Source organism: Suricata suricatta, chromosome 2 (assembly GCF_006229205.1).
Source record: "Suricata suricatta isolate VVHF042 chromosome 2, meerkat_22Aug2017_6uvM2_HiC, whole genome shotgun sequence".
NCBI lineage: Eukaryota > Metazoa > Chordata > Mammalia > Carnivora > Herpestidae > Suricata > Suricata suricatta.
Genome location: NC_043701.1, coordinates 41595304 through 41620909, shown reverse-complemented (window position 1 = coordinate 41620909; position 25606 = coordinate 41595304). Strand labels below are relative to the sequence as shown.

At 37.6% G+C, this 25606-nt stretch overlaps 1 protein-coding gene across 1 annotated transcript in view; it reads right to left on the bottom strand.

Annotated features, from left to right (window-relative positions):
- DPY19L1 (dpy-19 like C-mannosyltransferase 1) overlaps positions 1–23800 on the bottom strand; it is a gene marked incomplete at its 5' end in the record, with an annotated part of 77637 nt that extends 53837 nt beyond the window's left edge. The window contains 6 exons of the mRNA XM_029918387.1: positions 1784–1841; positions 15182–15275; positions 16195–16315; positions 19383–19520; positions 23045–23132; positions 23769–23800. Of these exons, the coding sequence (XP_029774247.1) occupies positions 1784–1841; positions 15182–15275; positions 16195–16315; positions 19383–19520; positions 23045–23132; positions 23769–23800 (531 nt within the window). The remainder of the gene's footprint in view (positions 1–1783; positions 1842–15181; positions 15276–16194; positions 16316–19382; positions 19521–23044; positions 23133–23768) is intronic.
- Positions 23801–25606: the final 1806 nt, after the last annotated feature.

Here is a 25606-nt window from a genome sequence, read left to right as displayed (position 1 = left end):
TCAAGGGAGACTACTGAATACTGGAGACGAACCATGGACTGAAGGGGAAGGGGGAGGGGAGGAGGGGGGATGGTCATGGTGGGGGGCACTTGTGGGGAGAAGCACTGGGTGTTATATGGAAACTAATCTGACAATAAACTATTATAAAAAAATAATAATAATAAAATAATAATAAAAATAAAATAAAAATTGGCTTCAATTTTTCTATAATCTCTTTCCTGCAACATCTTAGAGTGAACACTCAGTGCTCCTTTCCTCCTCTGTTAAGTAGTGATTTCTGAGTACTTAGGTCACTGTCCCCAGATCTGTGCTTCCACATGTCCCATGGTCCACACTATGACATTGAACAGCATCCACAGTCAAGAAGAGGCAAAAACACTTTTTTTTTTTTTTTTTTGCTCAAAAGTCAGACAATGCTGCAATGATTTGTCTGAAATGTTCTAATCTCTAAGGCTGCTCTGGCTTTAAGTTTCTGTGATTCTAAATACTAAGGCTGTGTTAGTTCAATGCCCATTAGTAATCTGCTGAATAATTAAAAAAAGATCAACCTTGACTCTACAGTTGCATTTTAGTAGGATTACTCTGAGGGCTTTGTAACGTGTGCATATTCAAATACTGTAGACACTGAGTTTATAAATGCAGAAAAGGATTAAGTTACTTCACACAAAACAAGCTGAATTTTTTTTTCTTTCCCTCATACAAAATTTATAATGAAAGAAAACCAGATACAGATCTATTAATAGAAACTCATTTACAACTACGATTGATTAGTGGGAAAATTTCACTGGCATCCTAAATTTATATTAGAATTTAATCTAAACTAAGTTACTAATAATAATACACAGTTACATAAGTTACTATGTGCCAAACACTGTTCTAGATGCTTTACACTCATGAGTTCATTTAATCTCCCCAATAATCATGTGAGATGAGTAACATCATTACACCCATTTACAAAGAGGAAACTAAGGCAGGTGAGGCTAATGATTTGTTTGGGTCACAAAGGCCCTACAGAGCAGAGCCAGGATTTGAACACAGGTAGCCTAGAGGCAAAGGTGATACTTTTGACAAGTGTTCTCTTTAGAAAATCCTTGGATACGTGCAAGTTTACAGGTATAATATAATATAGACACATTAAAATAGAAACATACTATATAGCTCCTACCACACAAAGTTATCCCCCTAGGGGACCTGGGTGGCTCAGCTGGCTAAGCATCCGACTCGATTTCACGGCAAGTCATGACCTCGCAGTTTGTGAGATAGAGCCCCACATCAGGCTCTGCATTGATAGCACAGAAACTGCTTGGGATTCCCCCTCTCCCCCTCCCTTGCTTGGGTTCTTTCTTGCTCTCTCTCACACAAAATAAATAAATAAACTTAAAAAAACAGAAGTTACCCCCACACAAAAAAAGTTAACTATATCCATGGCTGGCTTATTTCTATTACCACTACACGTGAACTTCTGCACTTTAAATTATATAAAGAACTGATGCATTGTTTCAAATCAGTAAGAGATACATGACAAAAAAGGTATGATATTCATGAAAAGTTAACTTAAAATAAACGCTAGTGTAAAATTTGAATTAAAATAAGATCAAGCATTTAAAGAATGCTACTACAGACTAAATGTAAGGAAATTAAACTTTAAAAGGAAACTTGTATTTCTAGAAGTAAAATCTCTTAAAAACTTTTTTAAGTACTTGATTGACTATCTTGAGAAGAAACGTGCATTTCTAGAAGTACAATCCCCTAAAGATTCTGAAAATATTTGTTGACTACGTACCTCTCCATGATTGAAAAAGAAGCACAGCACTGTAACCAGGCCTCCTAATGGGCTGCCGCTGGAAAAGTGGATAAGAAAACATAACTCAAATAAGGGAATCCAGGTCAATCCTAATGAAACTGTGAAATAATATAAGATGATAAACATCTAGTACTACACAAAGTTTTAGCCACACGAGAACTCTACTGTGCTTATTTACAAAATAGTTTACTCTCTTTCTAGAAACATTAGTCAAAGTTTCATTTTTAAAAAGTCATTTTCCGTCTTCAAAATGTACAAAAAAAAAGACCCCACACAAACTGACAAGGAATAAAAATTGTGAACAGTCATGTTACTGGGCATGAAAAAGCTGATATTTTTCTCTTTTTTTCATTCTTTAGTACCATATATTTATTTGCATCCTCCAGGAATTCTCAAACTATTTTTTCTGAAGACACAGGATAAGAGATTCAGGAAAGAAGAGGATAGAATTGCAGAAAAAGGTTTACCAATCATTAAGGTAGAAAATACCATACGGTCTCCTACTCTTGGAAATTCAGAAGGCATGCCAGCCCATTAAAGGTTTGATTAATTCACTATTTCCCAAACCCCATCTCAAGCTTTCCTATAGAATATGCCTGGCGAACACCAGTTTACAGATAAACTTTTTATCTTTCATCTGCTTTCAATAACCTATATAAGAACACAAATATCAAAATATAGCCATCAGGCTTCTACTCTAGCTAAGAAATCACAATGCCATAGTTTGGCAGTCATAACAATTAAACCTTCATTTGCTTAGGTAAGAGTAATACGTGTCCCCCCACTCTCCTCCCACCCTGACCAGAAGCATCCAGAAGCATTCAGACAGGGGATAAATGACGGTGTGTTCTGTCATTTCTTCCATCTTTACTTTTGAGGTCTTCAACACTCTTTAGCTCATGCTGTTTTCTCATTATTGTACCAGAATAGCCTTCCTTCTATCCACCCAATAGGTATGTGTATAATAAAGACAAGTAAAGAAGGTAGGAAGAAACAGACACAGGCATTGTAGGCCATGATACTTACTCTTGGAGATGAATGAATGAGGAAACAGAGGAGATACATGAGATGGCAAAGACAATCCAAGGAACGAGCACCCTCCCCATCATCCCCCCCCCCCGCCCCCCACCGAGAAGGAGATAGGAAGGGCTGGCCTCCCCAGCACAGGTGGCCAATCAGCCTTGGCACAAGAAGAAGGTTAAGTTCGCATGTTCGGAGCAACACATAGTTTATGGTGTTGCCATTTTCCCTACAGAGTCTCGAGCCCCTGCCTTGCTGCTCTAGAGAAGAAATGGCAGTGCTAAAAGTCTGAAGAAGGAGGCTTGTCTGAAACATCATGTGCATTTAAGAACAGAGCTAATGAGGGAAAACAGGACTGCTGAGCAATCTTAAGGGATCACAGGACATTGAAGACCACACACTTCTAGGACACTAATGGAAGAACTGTGTCATTTTTCTCCACCAACTATCAACCAGGACTAGCACAAATGAACTATAAAGGAACCAGAAAGTAGTACAGGGGGTGAAAGCCAGCATTCTCCCCTCGGAGGCCCAGCACATCGTCTTAAAAAGACCAGCAAACAGGCCAACCCCGCGTTTCACTGAAAGTCATGAGACTTCAGAAAATGTAAGTTAGAGTTATGGGTTTAAATAAATAACTATTAATATTTTGAACTTATTCCAACAAAACAGAAAGTGCAAAGGTCTATTAGTTTAAAAATCGGTCTCCTCCCTGCCACCCTTCTCCCAATCCTATTCACCTAAGATAAACAATAATAACATTTGTGTGTGTGTCCATTCTCCCAAATCTTTTTCTATGCCCATACGGATACATATTTTAATCTGATCATACTACTAACACCTCTCTGAAATTTGTTCCTTTTCTAAACAATCTGTTATGAATATTATTTCTAATAAATACATGGACCTCAAGACATTCTTATCAGTAGATGTCAAATATTGCACAGCACAAATGTACTGCAATTTGTTCTGTCCTTTCCTTATCGGACATACTGATACTTTTAAAATCTCTTACTATAATAAAATACGTTAAAGGATGCCTGGGTGGCTGAGTGGGTTGAGCGTCCAATTCTTGATTTCAGCTCAGGTCATAACCCCAGGGTCAGCACAGAGCCTGCTTAAAATTCTCTCTGTCTCTCTTCCCGCTTGCCCCTCTTCCCTGCTCACACTCTCTCTTTCTAAAATAAAAAAAAATTAATTAAAAACACATTGAAATAAATATCCTTGTACATGCATATACTTGTGCTTTCATTTCTAAAGGACAGGCCTTACTGTGAGATTGCCAAATCGAAGAATGTGAACTTTCCAAAAAGCCCCACCCCAGTCCACACACACCCCCCACCAAACCATAGAGGGGTCTGCTTCTCCACAACACAGAACCTGATGTGCCCAGACCCTTTTGTATTTGCCCATTGGATAGGTGGTAACTTTTTTCTCACTGTTATTTGTACTTCCTTCCTGCTAATACAGAGCATCATTTTAATGTGTTTGGGGAACAATATGCATTTTCTCTTTCATGAATTGCCTGTTTACATTCTTGTCTGTTTTTCCATTGGATTGTCTGTTTTCCTATTCAAGGATTATGTGTATCAATTTTTTGACTGTCATATGTGTGACAAAGTCTCTCGAATGATTTATGGTATATTCTGCTAGAAAGAAATATAGAAGTGTATGTAGTTAATTTTATGTACTTAAATGTCAATATTTTCTTTTATTTCTTCTGCATTTACTATCTTGTCTGTGAAGATCTTTCCTACCTCAAAATGATAGTGTTCTAAAATATCTTCCAGTATCACTGCAATTTACATTTAAATACACAGAAATGTATGTGTAAAGCCCTAATTTTGTTCTTTCTGACACAGATAGCCAATTATGCTAACACCATTTATCAAATAAACATTCCTCTTTCCAGTGTAATGAAATTCAGCCTTTATCATACTTTAATTTCTTACAATATTAGAATCTGTTATTTCCAGCCAATTGATTTAATTCTGTATTTTCTATATCACAGTGTTTTTATTCCTGTGGCACTATAGTAATTTTATCCTATTTTACTTTAAAGTTTATTTACTCCTTTTGAGAGACAGAGAGAGTGAGCAGGGGAGAGGAAGACAGAAAGGGAGAGAGAGAATCCCAAGCAGGCTCTGCACTGTCAGCTGGGAGCCTAAAACGGAGCTCGAATTCATGAAACGTGAGATCATGACCTGAGTCGAACCCAAGAATCCAACACTTAACCGACTGAGCCACCCAGGCACCCCGCATTATGGCAATTTTAACATATGATAAGGAAAGTCCCCCGCCCTCAAGTACTCTTATTTTTTAACATTTGTTAAGGTAATTCTAACCAATGCCCCCTCCCATGCACAAGAAAGTGTTGGGTTTCTGATCAGAATGTCATTCAATTTACATATAATGTTGGAAGAATTGTCATTTATGTGATGTAAGTCTGACCATTCAGTTGGATAGTATGTCCCTCTCCATTTATTCAATTCTAATTATATTTCTTTAAATAAAACTTTTATGAACAAGCAATAATAGCAGTCAGATTACCTAGAGTTAAAACTTCCAGAAATACAGGGATATAATAAAATCTGATCATAGTATTTTAACACTTTCAGATTTTGGCAGATCATATAAGCTAAAGAAAACATAGCAACGATTTGAATGAGATAATCAGCTCAATTTTATGAATATATATAGTACTTTGACTATACAGAGACTATACATAATTTTTCTTTTATGTCCCCTGGAACACCTGGCTGGAAAGACACCTCATTATCTGATTATAATCCAAAACAACCTAAAACACGAGAGACTGAAAACACCACCACCAATTTGGGAAAATAATATAAAATTCCCCTTCAAAATACCCTGACCAGCAAAAGAGTCAAAACTGAAATTTTATGGATTGAATTTTTTTTAGTGGACAAGAGGACAAGGACAGAAGGATCACAAGTCCAGTTTTACCTCCCAACCAAAACCCGCGATGACGTCTGCTCGAGAAGGCCTCCACCCTTACTCAACTGCCATACGACCCGTGGGGCTCCAGAACTGGACATTTTCCCAAAGGTAGAAGCAGTGTGACACGACTCCCTTTTCACCAAATTACCACAACATAGGTTATGGCCCAGTACCGACCATGAACACAAACAGGTCTGCTTAACTCAGGGAGGCAGATTTTCCTGTAACACTCATGCCCTGTACAGTTGGAAGGGAGAACAAAATTTGCTTGCCTACAAGGAATACCTAAGTTATGATCATTTTGAAATGATGTCACTTGCAACAAATCTAAAATAGCATCCCCCAGCATTAACTCCCTCCCCTATGATCCTTACAAACTACCACACAGGTCATTTTATTCTGCTAAACAGGAAAGATGTAATAATCAAAAAACTTAAGACTGATTTTTTTTTTCCTCATTACAGTTGATCAGTTGATATTTTGCATTCCCTAGTGGTTAAAAAAAAAAGCTTCTTCTGCAATATTACCACCACACGGTCAGAAAATACGAAAGCTCCGACTGTGCAAATTTTTAAATATTCTCGGTATGCTAAACATTTATCACAATTACTCATTCACCTTTTGAGCCTCAATTTCATTGGATATAAAATGAGGGGGTAAGAATATAAAAGATCTTAAAATTACTTGTCAGTTCTGCCATTTAATAATTTACAATTCTCTTCTTTCTGACATCTTTAAGTGGCATGGATTCAAACCAATCATCATATTTTGAGGGCTTCATTAACCACTGCCGTTTGTACTTCCATTTACCAAAAAATGATAAAACATGAAGTTCAACACTCAACGAGACAAAGAAAAACTAATCACAGTTCATTCAAAACATTATTAACTAACTCTTGGAGTAACTCTTGTATAAATGCTTAAGAAGGAGAAAAGGAGAGAATATGGTAGAAATAATTGAATTAAAAAAAAATTTGTCTCAAGTTAGAAATGTAAGACTTAGGCACCTTGCTAGCCAGATGAAGAAATCCCCAGCAGGGACACTGAGCATCTTCCCCTAAGCTTACCCATGGATTCTTTAGCTCCTCAGGGGCACGAAGGAAAGCCAGAGAAAGTGACGGTAAGGAACAACAGTGATAATCAGGAAGGCTAGGAAAGATCTCAGCTTAGCCCTACCAGTCTATTAGAGGCAACTAATTAATGCCTTTAATTTAACTCTTTGTCTGCCAGAGCCAAAAGCAGAATCTTTCATCTACTAGATGGTGAACTTCCCAATTCATCACGGTGGCGGCCACAGTGCCTAACACGGCTTGAGTGTTGCCTGCCCATCGCAGAGTCAAAAGGTATCTGAGGAGTAAATAGATGAAAACATAAAAACGATCCAATTAAAAGGCAGCTGGCATTCTTTTCTTTTGGGGGAGGGAAGGTGGGCACTTTCAGTCAAACACCCCACACCTCACCTCACGTCACTGCTGTCCCTGGTCACTGGCCTAGACATAGACTCCTGCTCATCAACAGCGTCATGTGCTCAGTGGAGCCTCTGCTGTGACCCCCACACCGCCTGACTCCCCATCCAGACCTTTCACGGTGCGCTCCAGAACCTCCATCCCTTGGTAACAACTTCCTTCCCGGCACCCGCAGCCTCTGCCCACATGCTTCCCTCTCCTGCCTTGCAACCTCACCCTCCTCAGAAGGTTCCCCTCCTCACACACCATGCTCCTGAAGGGCTCAAGGCCCAGAGGCGAGGCCAGTGGCTTCCTCTGTTGCTACTTTCAGACACCATCCTGGACCCTTCGTGAAAGCCTGCCCTTCGGAGCTCATTTCTCTCACTTCCCTCCTCATGACTGTTCTCTCCCAACGCCCTGGCTTGTTCCCCATAATTCACAGCTGTTCTCCTTTGTCAAGGGCACGCCTAGAGTCTTAAGTCACAGAGGCAGGGTTCAAGGTTCCCTGTGCCTCTTTTCCCTTCCTCTCTTGCACTGGGCTGGCTTTTTGAGGAGAACTTTTTAATGATCTTTTTTATGAATTTTTCTGCCTTTAATGCCTGGTACTCTATCACTGTGGCCACTCTGATTTGTCTCTGATCTCTTCCTCCTCTTCTTGAGTATTTACCTTTCTCTGTCTCCACTCTGTCCTCCATAGCTTCTTAGCTCTGGTCAGAAAATCCTGGCCATTCTTTTGCAGACCTAGCTAGTCATCAGAAAATGCCTTTTCTTCCACAAGAGGAACCAACAAGTTCCAGAGCATAATACATTCATTTTCTAATTTTCTGCTCTGCTCTATTATTTTCTTTGGTCACTGAAGGTTTATGCTTCTTTGATACCAGAAACAATTTTTGATTACTTTATTTCGAGAGGTATTCCAGAAGCCCTAAAAGCACAGGAAGATTAGTCTACATCCAAATCTTCCTTTTAATTTTGCTTAACAGCTCCCCTTTCTATCCTGAATGGTGACAGTGAATAGCCACAGTTTTTCTAGTCTCTTCTCATGATCTAATCCAAGTTATCTATGAAGTGACTCAACGTCCTTTTTCGGCTCTGTGGCACAATAGAACAGCTTTTCATATCAATTCTTTATATCAATCAATACACTATTCCCCCTTCTGCTGTTTTAAGGCAAAGTTGAACTTCTTATTCTTTTTGCCAATTTGGTTTGCTTCCATTGTTTTATTTGACATTTTTCTGTTGTTCATGCTCCATTAAAAAATCAAGCACTACTGTTTATGCAGGCTGGATTTTTGACTCAAATATATCTTAAATAAACTATTAAATACACCAGCTCAAATTTTTTCAGCTCTATGTTGTTGTGGAGGGGTTTTTTATTGTTGTTTTTGCTTTTTTATTTTTATTTTTTGGAATGTTCTATTAACTTGGCCTGCCAGCACATCTTTAGTCATTTGGTCTAACAGTTGTATATGAATATTTAAAAGACAAGTATTTCTCTTCAGTATGCATAAATTGATGAAAGTTATTGGTTGACAATACGGGCATCTTTTCTCCAAAACCTGTCCCTTCATAGGTCACTACCTCAGCAAATGACACTTCACACAACAAAAGTTTGCTGCCCAAGTCTGACCCCTAGGAGAGACCCATGGCTTTCCTGTCACTGTTCCCTCAGAGTTACCTCTGAGAGTGCTCGGCACGTATTTCTTAAGTCAGGAAATAATCTTAAAATGGGAATCTGAAGAGGAAAAGCTTCAAATGAGTACACTGAAAAAATATTTCCTAAACTGGTAAAATGCTAATAAAGCTTATGTGGTAGATAAGAATATATTATTTTTATGCCTTTTGCAAATAGCAATCAAGAGCCAAGTTTGTCCCCCAATAATTTATTTATTCACTTCATTCAATTAAAAATTATTTTCTGAAAGCTGACATTCTGCCAGGTGCCTGGCAAACATTATCTTATTGTATTCTCACACAGAAGACAGTGCCTCCTCACTCATTGAGGGGTTTCCCCGCCCCTACCCAGTCACTTCCAAAAGTTCTATAATTTTTCATTCCTGGTAACTCGATGAAGCACTTTACCCCCCATTACAACCCTGAAAAGCCTTTGTTACGTTGTATTTTCTTTTACATCTAAAAGCAAACCAAAGAACTGGCAGTCACTCTAAGTTCTTCCCACGTCATTTATTCAAATTATATAAAAACTCAATGTTAACAGGCTCCACCCACGATGTGGGGCTTCCCTACAGGTTTTGTATCCTCCTCTCTCAATCATGACAGCCTAGGAGAGCCAGACAGCGAAGGAAAACTAATATGGTAGGTGAAGACCGAAAGATTAAAAAAAGCAAACAAGAAGATACCAAAATTATTTAGGGAAGAAAAAAACATTAGTATCCACCAACAGAAAGATATTGAATCCATGAAACAAAAATAAAATACTATCTTTTAAAAAAGGAACATTCACTGAACAAATGAAAATTCTTGAAAATTAAAAACATAGCAGAAATGAAAAAGTGAGAAGAGTTGGAAAAATAAAGTATTCTAGAAAGTAGAACAGCAAAAAGTTGGAAAAAGAAAGTATTCTAGAATGTGGAGCAATGATATTGAAAATAGGGAAACACATGAAAATCGGAAAATCAGGAAATACCCAAATAACAGAAGTTTTGAAAGAACAGAAGGAATGATGTGAAGAAATAATCAAAGAAAATTTCCCTGAAATTAAAGGCATAAACGGCAAGACTGAAACATCTCCTCACACATCCAAGATAATAAAGAGGAACAGATCTACAGCAAGACAGATTGTGAAATTTCAGAACCATGGGGACAAAGAGAAAATTCTACAATGATTCAAAAGGAATGAAAGGGGAGAAAAGGTCACATACAAAAATTTAAGACTCTGAACAACTTAGGAATGCTTGAACAGCACTTTGTGAAGCAAGACAACAATAGTGTGATGCCTTCAAAGTTCTAAAGGAAAATAACTTCCAAATTGAAGTTCAATACTTGGTAAAACTATCAATCAAATATAATGACAAATTAGAGACATTTTCAAATAGGCAAAAATGTACATCCCATCTACTCACTAGAAGACATACTGGAGTGAAAAAATAAACCAAGAAAGAGGAATACATAAGATATGGCACAAGAGATCCCATTATAAGAGAGCAATGAAGGAACACTGGGAGGAGAAGGAAAATGTCAAGATGACAGATGGACACCAAGCAATAGAAAGCAGTCAGTCCAGAACGAAGTACTGACTCATGCCAAGATTCTTTTCTTTTTGTTTTTAAAATTTTTTTAGCTTTTATTTATTTTTGAGAGACCAAGAGAGACAAAGCATGAATGGGGGAGGAGCAGAGAGACAGGGAGACACAGAATCCAAAGCAGGCTTCAGGCTCCGATCTGGCAGCACAGAGTGCCTGACATGGGGCTTGAACCCACGGACCATGACCGCGAGATCATGACCTAAGCCAAAGTCAGATGCTTGACCGACTAAGCCACCCAGGCACCCCTCTTTTTTTCTTAAAGAAAAACATTAAATGTTTATTTATCCTTGAGAGAGAAAAAGCACAAGTTGGGTAGGGGTGGAGAGAGGAGGACAGAGAATCTGAAACCAGCTCCGTGCTGAAGGCAGTGAGCCCGATGTGGGGCTCGAACTCATGAATGCAACATGACATACGCCGAAGTTGGATGCACAATCCACTGAGCCATCCAGCTGCCTTTCATGTTTTACTCAACCTGAGAATAATGCCCAGGTGAGCCTAGATCAGACTGTTGTCTACATTTTGTCTTGGCTTCCACATGCCTTACTACTGGCATCAGCTAGACACCCATTTCACATACAGAAACTGTTCTGCTTTGGAATACTCTTGAGACGCAGGATGCACAGTGATGAATTTGGAAACAGGGGACTGCTCTTCCCCGAACAACATTTCTGCTGGACAATTAGACCAGGCCCATTCTTGAAGATCCCTCTACCAAATGAGACCTACATTTATTCTAGGACTAGCTCATGACCTTGCCCACAGATGCCCTACAGAGTTGGGGTCCTGGTTAAAAGCTCATATGTAATTTCTAAGGGCCAACTACAGATAATTACGAAGGTTTACCTGACCAGCCTCACTGAGACAGCTACCCTCCCCACACGCAGGGTGCACGGCAGTCCCTGAGGACTCAGGACGCCCTGGCCAGTCATGGCCTTCACATCTTTGCATTCCTACCCCCAGCTGCCTTCATTCCTAAGTCTCCTCATCTGAGACTTTGGGTAGAGGTCCTCTTCACTTTTTCCTAGTCTGACTCAGTACCCAGTACTTTTCCATTCCTAGCCACCTCCCCTTCCCCCACCTACCTCAGGGTCCATAAAACTGCTGGAGCTTTTTGTTCAGGGCTTCCTCAACAGTGAGATGACCCCCATGTGTGTGTCCTGGTCCCCCAATTCTCAACCAGGGCGCTGTTCCATGGAGGAAAGTGGACCAGGGTAGTCTGTGTTTTCTCCAGTTTTAGACTCGTGCCACACCATCACAGTAAGTGATAGATGGTTTTAACTCTTTCGTTTCTGCCTAGATGCTTTAACTGACAACTCCGATACATGACAGCTCAGCTCCCTCTTCCAGCTCGCTGGGCTCCTAAGAGCCCCTGGAGGTTCCCTCAGGGGACCCTCCTTCCTGCAGAACGGAAACCTGCACATACCAGGTCTCATGAAACTGGCCTCCAGAAACTATCAGTCTGTAGCTGAGACAGGTCAGGGTATCTTATGAAATAAATAACGACAATCATGAATTAACAAAACGGCTTTTAGAAAATAATTAAAAACACGTGTTTTATTAAAAAAAATACCGAATACTGAGAACTCCAGGAAGAGAGATACATCATGAATAGATTGTATTTACAAAACATCTTCCTTCATCTCCTCAAATCAGAGCTTGGCAGCCCAGCGCCATTTCACCATTTGGCTGTTTTCTACTTTTCCTTCCACTTCATTTTTTGTGAAATGGATTGGCTTATCTGACTTCAGAAAACTTCTATCTGTACTATTTAAAAAGAAATCTACTTCTGGAGTAAAGATGTCATACCCAATCTGCCTGTAAATTTATATAATGCAATTTATAAAAAGATTCTAACCACAGTTATAGATATCCTCCTCTTTATTCTTAACCCACATGTTAAGAAGTCTGCAGCTTTATCCCACTTTATAAAGTTAGAAGGGTGACACAACTAACCACCAAGGAAGAAAACAATAAGAACTACCTAGCAATTTTAGACCTCTAAAAATACTTTTGTCAAGAACATTTTAAAATACGATGAAAAGAAATTGATAGAAAAGAACTGACGGAAGACTTTATTCAACACAATATAAACCGGGATCACCACTGGACTCCAATTTACACATCTGCCCTCAAGGCACAGTGCAATAATCAAGGTTCCCTAGAAGGGGCCCTTTAATGTCCAAGAACTAGATACTCATTTGGGCCTGGGAAGAAATAAGTTTAGGATGTGTTTGGCTCGAGCTAAAGTGATTACTCAGGGTTAAAAAAATAACACCCACAAACAGAGCAAAGGGAGAAGGAAAGAAGTGAAAACGTGTGGCGCTACACCAGGGTCTTTATCGAAGCGCAGGTGCAGAGGGCGCACCACCTCGAGAGTCCAAGAGCTGAGCAGCACCCGACGGGGCTGGCTAGGGCACAAAACAGGCAAGTGGGTGAAGCTGAAATGGGCTGCAGCCCTGAGCCTGGAAGACAAACCAAAAACGGCTATTTGGAAAGACTCAAATGCATGAGGTAGTCACTCCCTCCTGCTACTTTAAGCGGTGGCTACAGATTTTTTTTTTACACTCAAAGTATAAGAAATGAGATTACACGTATATACAAAAAAACAACAAAGAGAAGTTTCTCTAAATCTTACCTATCTTACAAAGTGGTGTATAATCTATTATTCACATTTGCATTCTTTTCTTTTTCATGTGAAACATATTGCTGGGCCAAACCCACTAAACTGATTCCAAAATCACTGAGTAGGCCATTCTCTGCAGTTTGACAGACACTGTGCTGAAGGAGTTACTGGCTAACTTCAGTGACAGGTGAAAGTCAAGGGTCTCATGAGATCATAGTTTAGTTTGAACCCTGTCTCTCTATGGTGAAATTTCTGAATGTCCTCACTTAATTTGGAGTAAATTTCAAACCAGCCAAGCTCATGCACCAAGTAGCCCAAACCATTTCTCCAATCTTAATCTTCTACAATGTTTCTCAATAATCTGCACCCAGTAAGATTCACCTGCTTTCTACATCCAAGGCTTTCCACCTTTGCCTCTCCCTGGGATTCTTTTCTCCCCCACCTATCCAAAATGCTCTGACCTTCCAAGGCACAGCGAAAGCACCCTTCCACCCAGAACAAACATCTGCCTCCAGCACTAGAAGCACTTCATTCTTGCTGGCTGTCTCCCATTTATATGCACTCAGTACCACTTTCGTGTCCCACCTCACCGCACAGTGTGGAAACCTAAGCACGCCAGCTCATATAAAAGCCACTTGGTACGTACTTTATGTGGACTGGACAAATGGACATGTGTGTCCTATGTAGGGAGAAAACTGCTATCTGGGGACAGTTGGGGCTCAAGACTGAGAAATCTCAGGTCAGGGTGCAAACCACCAAGAACCGCTCAGTCAAAACCACAACATGGGCTCTCTGCATCAGATGTTACACCTGTGGCCTTTGAAACGCTGCATTATTAGGAAATGATACAGCAGGCTTAATAAACATTTAGATATTCTTTTTTCAATTAAAAAAGTAGCATAACTATAAATCAGCAATTTAGCAACAATGCCATGTTCCATATTTTAACTTCTTTCACTCAAAATCAAATCTCCCAAATGCAATAAAGCTATCCATCCATTAGACAGCGAGGCAGTACTTAACAAAGTGATGGACCCCCTCCCAAAGCAGAGACCTTTGGCTCATCATAATACGAGGCACCCTGGCCATGCTTTCATTCAGGTCGGCCTCCTTGTCTGATTATCCTATACTTTTGGTTAAGATATTTGTGTGTCTTGTGTCAAAAACAAAATTTTCCACATGGTCTTTTAATCATGCATTTTCATTTCAGACTCCTCTAGTTATGTGATTAAAAAAACTTTGTTATAGCTAAATCAGAAATATTAGCATCAAAGGATCTTAAATCTATATGCAAATATACTTTAAATCAATCTTCTAATAACTTCCTCATTTGACAAATATTTACCAAGTTACTGTCATCTGTTCAAACACTGAGCTAGGAATGAAATAGATCTTTGAGGTACTGTACTGAAAATCCAGTACTTCCAAGGCAAAGATAACGGAATGAACAACAGCAGATTCAAACTCATTAACCCAAATTGAAAGTCATATACCTATGCTCATACTTCTGTACAAGGAATCAGTATGCAATAAAAAGAAAATTCTAAAGATACTCTCAAGGTAAAATTGTTCAAGCAAGTATACAATGTAACATATTGTCAAAAAATAAAAATAAACAAAACCCTTAAAAAATTGTCAAAATTTTATTTTAAGGAATATTATTTGACTGTGAAGTATATCAGGTCAGTTATTAAATATCTGTATGAAATATATTTCTATTTTGACATCAGCAAAATAGAATCACTAACACCATTTGATAATGAGTGGTCCTTTCCTTCTATTTTATGTAAACAATATATTGCTAATGCTCAAAAGCCTATAAATATTTAAAATTAATCCAATATCCCCACCTTTCTCTATTTAAGCCTCTAAAATTATTTTAAATTTGGCTGGCGATGTCAATGGTGAAATCATTGAAACAGTAAAGAATTTTGTATCTACAAATAGATCTATTAGAAATGTTATAAAACTGAACCAAAAGTTAATCTTTATCTCACCATTTTTATTATTCTAGTATACAGTATCACAACACATATCAAATATTCTCAATGAATAGTCTTACCTTAAATATGTGCCATAAATGAAGAATAATGCCATCATTAGTCCATTTAAAATAAAAATTACAGCAACATAAAAGCAAGCAGGATCTCCCAATCCTTTAAAAATAAAAAAAAAAAACAACAACATATGTTCTAACTATAAATTACTTTGTGTGTCTGGCAAATTATATTAAAATGTGCTTATTTTGAAAATGGCACAGATATAGTAAATGGTTGCCTTGGTTCCCATGGGAACACATGACACTAATGCGTAACAGAGATGAGGACGGGGCAGTAGCTGCAATGGTTCTATTTTTTATTTTTATTTTTTAAATGTATTTATGTTTGTTTGTTTGTTGTTTGTTTATTGAGAGAGAGAGAATCTCAAGCAGGCTCCAAGCCCAGCACAGAGCCCAAGGTGGGGCTTGATCACAGGCAGGGCTGAGATCATGACCTGAGCTGCTCAGGAGTCAGCCACCTGACAGAGCCACCCAGGCGCCCCAATTGTGGCGGTTTTAAAACTGGGCTACACATTCAGACACTCCGCCGGGAGAGGTAATAGGGGGGCAGGTAATGTCTATGCTCCTGCTTTTTGAGTCCAGCCGGGCTTGTGACTACTTCAATAGACAATGGCAGAGGCCACATTACATGACTTCTAAGACTAGAAGAGGCCAAACAGCATCCAACTTGGAGTCCATAAAAAGCCTGATTCCCCTGAGGTACTATGCTGTTCAAAAACCTACGGTGCACGGAAACAGCATCCATAGGTGTTCCAACTGACAGCCCTAGCTGACCCCAGCCTCGCAGGGCACAATGTAAGTGAAGCAGTCTCCAATTAATCCCAGTCTTCCCAAGCCATTTGAATCTAGCAGAAGCCTCTGACACTGGGGAAGCAAACCAACCCAGCTGTACCCTGCCCAATTCCTCACCTGCAGAATCCATAAGCATGATAAAACAGTTTTCTGTATCTCTAAGTTTGCAGTAAGTTTAATATGCTCCAATAAATGACTGGGCAACATCACAAAAAGAACCTTGCCTTCACAGCTTTCAATAGGACTGAGTCCTTCTCCTCTGGTAACCGTCCAACATATCTTGGTTTGAAGACCAATCCAGTCCATTGTTTTGGTATAAATCCGGTACCAGCTAGCTAAGATTACCTATTTTTAAGAAAATAGAGACATTCTTTTAGATTTTTAGAGAAAAGATATTATCATCAACAGTTATTTTGATAATTATCAAATCTTCCTTTCCCATACTTATCTGCTTGGCTCCTTTGAAATTTAGCCTCAAATAAACCTCACAGTCAAATTAGCCAGTCTTCAACTGTTCACCCATATATAAAAATAAAATAGAACATGAAACATGCAAGATTTATATTTTTCAAAAGCTATAAAATTCTAATAAAGAACATAAAAGAAGAGATAAACAAATAGAAAGATAGTCTGTCTTCTTGAATAGGTCTAATTTCTCAAGATGTGACTTCTCCTTCAAATTAATTCATAAACATAAAACAATGCTAAGCAAAATCTCAAGTGTCTATCTAGAAGTGCCGTGTGGCAATATAACAAAAAGAAGATTAACCAAAGGGAATATTCTAACAGATATTAAAACTTGCTACTTACACAAATTAAAATAGCGTGATGTGGGCCCAAGAAGAGCCAGACAGATCAAAGTAATCGCGGCGAGGCCCCCTGAGGAGTGTTACCACATCCCCCTCCAGGGCTGGGACACTCATTTCTCTGGGGGCTGGGAGCTGGGAGGGTGGCTGGCGGACAGTCTCAGCTGAGTCCCTCTCTGGGGAACTACCCTCACTGGAGGACAATAAATGCATTCTGGGCTAACACCCTAACCCAAAGGCAATCCGCAGGCAACACCAGACTAGTCAACGGAGAGGGCTGTAAAGGCCAAGAGCCCTCGCCTCAGCCAGGACAACTCCGGCAGGGCCGGCTCAGCTCCGGCTCTGGGTGGGGCTGCCTGCATCACAGCCCGACTCCTCCAGCCCCAGCCAACTTCCTTCATCCCCTTCAGGGGCCCCCTCAAGGGCACTCCTCTGGGGCCTTCCCACAAGCAAGTCTCCATCAGAAAGCCTGCTTTCCAGGACCTCAACCTAACCCAATACAGAACACAAAGTTCAAAAACAGATGCAAGCATACACATATAATAATTCTATATATAATAAAGAAAGCTACTTCAAATCAGTAGGGAGAAGATGGACCATTTATTAAAGTGTTAGGTTACACCTGAGACCATTCTGAAATGATTATATATAAGGTCTTATATATATACACACACACACACACACATATATATATACACACACATATATATATGGTTAGATTCCTATTCTGATACTGTACAATGAAACAAATTCCAAAAATATTTAAAACGTAAATGCCAAAAAAATAATTAAAATAAGGAATGAAGTTTTTTTTACAAATATGAAAAATTATTAACATTAAAAGATTAATAGGTATGGTATTTCTATACAGAAAAAAATACATATACACAAAGTTAAAGGCAAACAAAAAGCTGGGGGAAAATGTTTAGTTTTAACATCCAGAATATAATAAATAAACCCCTACAAAATTTCAATAGAAATACAGACAAAGGACATAAACAATTACTTTTAAAAGTAAAAAATGCATTTTTAATGTATAGCACTGAATGAAATACATACATACACACATACATAGCAATGAGAAATATACAGTGTGTGATTTCAATTTTTTTTGTCTACCAAATTGGCAGGGATGCAAGGAAACAAGCATTTTAGAAAACACTGCAAGTGGTAATTCCGATTAGGATAACCTGTCTAGAAAACATTTTAGCAACAAGTACCAAAGTCATTAAAGTATATTTTCTGTTGAACCAAACAGTTCCACATCAACAAATTTATACTTTAAAAAACATAAGGACATGTGTAAAACTTAGCCGCAAGGATGCTCATGGCAGCTTTCAAATATTTTAAAAATTGAAAATAGCCAAAATTTACATTAAAAAATGTACTAAATAAACAATGGGAGATTGGATATACGGCCACTAAAAATGATGTTGTGGAAGAAAAGATGACACAGGAAGATTGTTACAAATATTCTAAAAGATAAAAAGCACTTATAAAAGAATATTTGCTATGTGATCTCATTTCTGTAAAAATAAATGTATACATGGTTATGGAAGGTATGCAGTGAGCAGCACAGCAGTAAAACAACACAAGGGTGCCTGGGTGCCTCAGTAGGTTAAGAGTCCAACTCTTGATTTCCTCTCAGGTCACAATCTCAGAATTCGTGAATTCGAGACCTGCATTAAGCTCTGTGCTGACAGTGTGGAGCCTGCTTTGGGATTCTCTCTCTCTCTCTCTCTCTCTCTCTCTGTCTCTCTCTCTGTCTCTCTCTGTCCCTCCCATGCACTATCTCTCACAAAATAAACTTAAAAAAAAAAAAAAACACAGAACCTTGTTTCTACCTCCTCTATCTCTATCTCTTCATTAATAACCCATTAATCAACAGGCTCAGTCACTGATCTGGACGGAAGTTGGGATTCCTCTCTCAGGCAGTGGGAGTGGCCGAGAGCCCGGCTAAGTCCTGTTACTGAGCCCAGGCTTGAGACTCCCCAGAGACCAAGGCAGCCACTGCCCTGGCACGAGAACACGCTGGCTAGCAGCACGGGCAAGGGAGTCACGGGGCAGGCAGTGTGTTGACAGAGAAAACTCGTATCAAATCAAGGAGGATGTCACTGAGTCACATTTCAATTTAGCCCTGGAAAATGCTTAGGAATGTGTCAAATGAAGGCAGGGACATAAAAGAGAGGTCAAATAAAGTTACTGATATCACTGATATCACCTCCTGAGTGAATCCACCTTCCCCTCCCCTCCAAAAAGGGTATTCAATTAAGTGAAGAATCCCAGACAAGGAAGAAACATTATTTGGCAAATGACGTGTAATGGCGCTCCCTTGCTCTCACCTCTGTAAACAAACCAAATCCAGGCAGATTTCAAATTTTCTAAACCATGCAATCATTACACTTCCTGCGAAAGTGGCTAAAGCTCACCAAAATTAGTAGTAATCTTTTTTCCATCTTTCTTTCCCAAAAAAGGATACATAATTTCTTTTTAAAAATGAGATGAAATAGAATATATTGAATTACACCTTACATTTAGAATCAGCATTTAATGCAAATAACACTTTACAAAGTACAAAAAAAATCACAATTGAAAAAGTAACTTACCTCAGGGTAAAGATTGAACCTTTTTAATGTATTAATAACAAGGGGGTATTCAGTCAGCTTATCATTCATAATCATCCATACTCCATTCAGAAATGAGGGCGCTTCCACAATGGTCTTAAAGTAGGAATAATACAGTCCCTGAAACAAACATGTTATAGTTATAATAAAGAGTACTTAATTACTATGCCTCTCATCAGCTTAAAAAAAACTTAAATACACTGTTTTTGAAAAACAAAGCAACCAGGCAAATAATAGCTACAATAAATTTCAGTTTCTGATCACTAATACAATCTTAGGTTACAAAAAAAGAACAATATATGTTAGTATAACCTTGTCTTAATTAAAATCATTGAACTCAAAAAAATAAATATTTGAACTCAAAATATATTCAAAAATGGTTTAAACATTTGAAAAGTAATATAACTCAGATAGCACACATAATCTAAGAACACCCTATATCCCATACTAATTTAATTATTAGAAAAGGCTATCTTATGAATAGGGTGAGTGAGTGGTTTACTACAGAACATAAGTTACCATAATCCAGGAAATCTTCCCTTACCAAAAATGTTTTCCCTTTCCTGCCTGAGTCCCCACAACTGTGCTATCAGTCACCTTTCCTCCAGATTTACATGTAAAAATGCAAATATATTAGGAGAGTTACATACTGATGTATTACATATCAATTATTACATTTATATGCCAACGAATTTTCCGAGCGGTCTTCTTTCCTTCCAGCTCAATACACAGTAAGAACGCCACAGGACTGGGACCATGTGGGCCGGGAAGGACAGCAGTGGTACTCCTCTTTTGAGGGCATAAGGCATATTGGGGTTGAAATAATACAAGGAACAAAAAATAAGCAAGTACTAGTACTTGGTCCCCTTGTGAGGGAGTATAACTGGCAGTACAGGGCAAGACAGGAAACAGACTGCATCTTCTATACAATTTTGCCTAGAGCTGCCCTGGAAGCCAGCACACATCAGCCGTCAAATTCCATATTGGATTTAAGGCTCATAAATATTAAAGCAATCTGCATACCCAGATATTTATTGAAAAGGAAAAAAAAAAAAAGGTTCTCCATACTACAATGTTTAGCTTTCATATCACTATTTTAAAAAAGATCTCCTACTGTAATGGGTTGAATAATATCCCCCAAAATTTCATATCCACTGGCACCTGTGAATGTGAACATATTTGGAATCGGTTCCCTGCAGACGTAATCAAATTAAAATGAGGTCATCTAATAAGTGATATCCTTACAATGAGAAGGACATTTAAACACAGAGACATAGGGGCAAATGCCTCTGATGACAGAGGCAGAACTTGGAGTGAGGGCAATTCCAATGCCAGCCAAGGAATGCCCAGGATTGCCAGAAACCATGAGAAGCTAGGAAAAGGCGAGGAAGGACCATCCCGCAGAGCCTTCCGACAGAACGTGGCCCTGCCCACACTCCGATTTCACACTTCTAGCCTCCAGAACTCTGAGAGAATAAATCTCTGCTTCTAGGTCATCCGGTTTACTGTAGTCTTGTTATGGCAGCCGTAGAAAACTACTACAACCTATCTGGTTTTGTAGGTTTGTTTTATGTAAGATATTATGTAAGATACTGTTTTATGTAAGATATTTCATGTAAATATCTTATTGAATTACAAAATAAAAAAGTTTTAAACCTTAAATATCAAAATAAAAATAAAGGAATTAACTGCCAATTTGGAAAAAGAAAAGATATAGTAATTCTACTGTGTATCCCTAATGGAATATATCCTAGAGTCAAAAAGAAATGCAAGAAAGTCTTAAAATGTCTTCAATAATCATATTTTTAATAATACCTTTGGTACTTTTGTTCCTCAAAAACAAGTAACTTGAAACCAAGATTCCTGAGCTAACAATAAAGATACAAATTTAATACAAAGTAAGAAAAACCATTTAATCCTAAATTTGCATTTTAAAATGTTAATAGAAGATAATAATTTCTCTTTAAAAAATTGTTTCTTAATTCTGTTTACTAAAAAGGCTTAGACACAATGGCCAATCTAGTATCAAATACATCTGAACCCAGAACAACACAAGTCTGAACTATGCAGGTTCACTTACACACAGACTTTTTTGGATAAATACAGTATACTACCATAAATTTATTTTCTCTTCCTTATGATTTTCTTAATAATACTTTCTTTTCTCCAGCTTACTATATTCGAAGAATATAGTTTATAATACATGTAACATACAAAATATGTGTTAGCCAATTGTTTATGCTATTGGTAAGGCTTCTGGTAGAGAGGAAGCTATTACTGTGGGACATTCACAAGTTGCACGTGGATTTTCAACTGCACGGTGGTCAGCACCTAACCCCCTTGTTGTTCAAGGGTCAACCGTGGTAGCAACAAACATCTCTAGCACCAAAACTGTGGTCTTTAACTGTTCCTTGCTACTGAAAGGTGTTGGGGCTCCTTGGAAAACTGGATGACTCCAGGTCTGGAGAGGAAATACCTAATGGTACCAGAAAGTACAAAAGCGATAGAATGCTAGGGAAAGACACAGAGTCAACTGCAAGGGCTCTCATTAGCTAAAGACAGATGGGTTTACAAACCATGTTAAAATCTATCAGATCATAATGATATATTCCAAAAGATGGGACTCCATCACTTACCAGAAGAAAATACTAGGAAACATTCATTTTTCTAAAAAGTTGTAAATAAAAAGAAAACTCAAGCATTTACCTGTCTTCCTGTACAAAGTGTACAGGTAATTTTATATATACATATATATATATATACACACACATATATATGTGTAATAAATAATAAATAAATAAATATTATGGGAAAATTCTTTATAGAAGAATTGCAGTTAACAAATGCAGGAAAAAAATAATTAGGATAATCACCATTTGGTAATCCTGATATAGGCTGATGATATAATGATAGGATCAACATGAAATATCTAAAGGCAATGATCAATCTTGACATCACAGAAAGGAAGACAACCAGATACAATGTGTCTCTTTGTATGATATGATAAACGTATACCTCTTACAAAATATTCCTACCCCCAAAATAAACCCCAAAAAAACACTGAATCTTCAGGTATCAGGTCTCTCTCAATTATTCAGGAAACCCAGGGTAGCAGAACATAATAAACAACATGAATTACTATGGGTAATTCTGTAAGATGGACTCTTCAACAAATAGCAAAACAATAAAAATCAGACGTGGAATTTATAGATTAAAAGGCTTAAGAGATACATCAACTGAGTGCAATGTGTAGACATTGCTGAATGCAAGTCTACCAACATACCGGTGGACTGTAAAATGAAAAAAGAAAAAAAAAACAGTAGGTCACTTAAACACTGACTGACATTTGATAATATTAAGCAACTGCTGTTCATTGTTTTCAAGTGTGCCAGCAGTACTGTGGGTAACAAAAAATTCCTTTCTTTGAGCTACATATGAAAGTATTTACAGTTGACATGATATGTCGTCTGAGGGTTCCTGTAAAGCGGTGGCTGCGTGGAGGTGTGGAAATGAAAGAGAGATGGCTGTGTCTCCAGGTGTTGAAGCTGCAGAACGGGGCATGGGAGGTGTCTCTGCTCTTTCCACTTTGGAGCATCTCTGAACATTTCCCTGATAGATTCCCAAAATACCACATGAAAACTAACCATTTCAGTGCGAAAAGCCATCTCCCTTTCCAACGTTGAGAGGTGAGAAAAGTGGCGATCATTTTCAAAGAGGTGCGTTATATGACTCCTGCAAAAACAAGAGTAACAGAGCAGCCATGTGGAAACTTACGCTAAGTATTATTTTTAAAGGAAACTAAAGGCGAAAGTAAAAGAATCTAGAATTTGCACATAATTTTGTAATAAAACTCAAAGACAGTGATGTCCATTTATTTTTCCACACTGTATGTCTTTAACATTTCTACTAAAATTTCTATTAAAAAACACATTCAAATTAGCTTTTAAAATTAGAATGAACCAGAATAACAATATTTTATATTAAGTACAATAAAATTATAAATTGAACTAGAAATGTCATTGGGTTCCCACTTCAGAAATGTCTGATTAATGAAATTCATATTTCACTCTATCTAGAAGATTAAAAAAATTAATCTTCCTCTCAACATGAACACTATATTAACGTTAAATGAAATAGAGCCTCAAATAAAACCTCTTTAATAATGGATTTCTTTTTTTATTAAAAAATTACATTATTCTGACCTTGATTTATCAATTAAACTACTTTTTCAGGCTATTGTGTTGCATGTGGTAATTAATGTATATTCATCCTTATCATACTAAAATTATTTTTTATACATATGTGAAATAGCTTTGGTAAGTTGTAACGATCTACATAAAACACAGGAGAAGAAAAAACAAATCTTACCAGTGCAACACTGCTGCAAAGGCAGCTGGAAGAAAGAAGAAATTTCAATTACTATGTTAGTACAAAGAAATGTGTTCACCTTATAGAAAAGCATTACAAAAATAAGGATGGTAACATTTGGGATATATAATGTTATATATCTCTTGGCGATTGGAGAAGACTCTTTGGAAGAAACCCCAGGGCTATGCTTAAAACCATATGCTTAAAATGCCTAGATTACAAAAGAATTAGGCGTAGATCTACAAATTTCATTCATTGACTCATGCAACACTATGGGAGCCTATTATTTGCCAAAATCTATACAAGGAACCCTCAGATGGGAACTTCTACTAACAGAACTGCCAGAAGAACAGACACAAAAGTGAGAATGGAAACAAACTTGACAATAAACTATTAAAAAAATCAAAATAAATAAATAAAAGATTGATATAAACTCAAATTTATAATAAAAAAAGAAAAGAAACAACAGGGAGAGGGAACTCAAGAATAAAGACATATGGTCACCTCAGTGTGCAGGATGAATAAAATAAGAAACTACCACTTTTTGTATATTGCTGAAATATCTGGATTTTTATGATAAATTTTTATCATAAAAAATTTTTAAACAAATTTTAAATGAAATATAGTAAAGAAGGAAGGAAGAGATGGAGCAGTTGACACAAAACAAGCAAACGTTTTAGAATCTCTAAAAATAAGAGAGTTTTACTGGAGCCCGAGTTAGGACAGATGCCCACAAAACATGCACTTCACAGAGAATAAAGTGCTTCAGAGAATAAACAGTTTCTTACAAGGTTACATACTTTTTTACATCTTGTAAAAGCTCAAAAGATTACAGATTAGAATATAGGCAGAAAACCTAAAACATAAGGTTTAATGTCAAGGAATGCAAGTAAGAGCACTGATCGATATCTTAAAGACAAAGTGGTCTTCCTTCAGGCTACTCATTTACAAAGCAGGTGTATAATGTATGAGTGGCAGGTCATAAATCAGGCTTTTGGTTTAAACCAAGTTTATGTACAGTCATGCTGACTTAGAAATCTACACTGACTTCCCTTATATCTCAGGCCTTTTAGAGTTTTTTTTTTTTTTTTCCTCTCATCAGGGTAAAAGGAAGAAAGAAAAGGTAAGGGAGAGAAAACAAGCTAATAATAAAATTAGTCTCATAGGAGAATCAATAGTTGCTTTCTGTCCAAGTACAAAGAACATATTAAGATGAATCCAGAAAATACCAATTTTCTTCTGCCACAAGATTCAGCTTATTGCAGGCTTCTGATTAAATAACTACTAAGGAGCTGAACTATAAAATACTCTTAGAAATGAAAACCGAACAGTCTAGATCTTATTGCCTTATTGTTAAACAAGTATTTATATTTTTTAAAATTAAAAACTACATGTTACCTAGGAGATGTAACGGTTATAAAAGATTATTCTTTCTGGATCACTAAAACTGCAAATATGTAACTAGGTTTGTCATTTGACATTTGTTTATATACGGTACTTTGATCTTTCAAAATGTTGATTCTTTCTTGTTGACGAATCTACCATCCATTTCCTTTTTGGTTTCTGCCTTCAAAGACTTCACCCCACCAAACTGCAGTTTGGGTTTTACTTTCTCAATAATCTATCATATTCTGAATAAATCATTCTCTCACTGACTGTAAATGCCATCTTTAATGTATGGAACACTTGACACACTACTTCAGGAATCCCTTTGAGATTGTAATTGGGGTCTCATTTATAAGTTAATTTGGAAAGAAGCTACACATTAACGACATGAATCCATATGCTTATACCCATAACCATAGTATATACCTTCAATTATTCCACTTGCTTTTCAA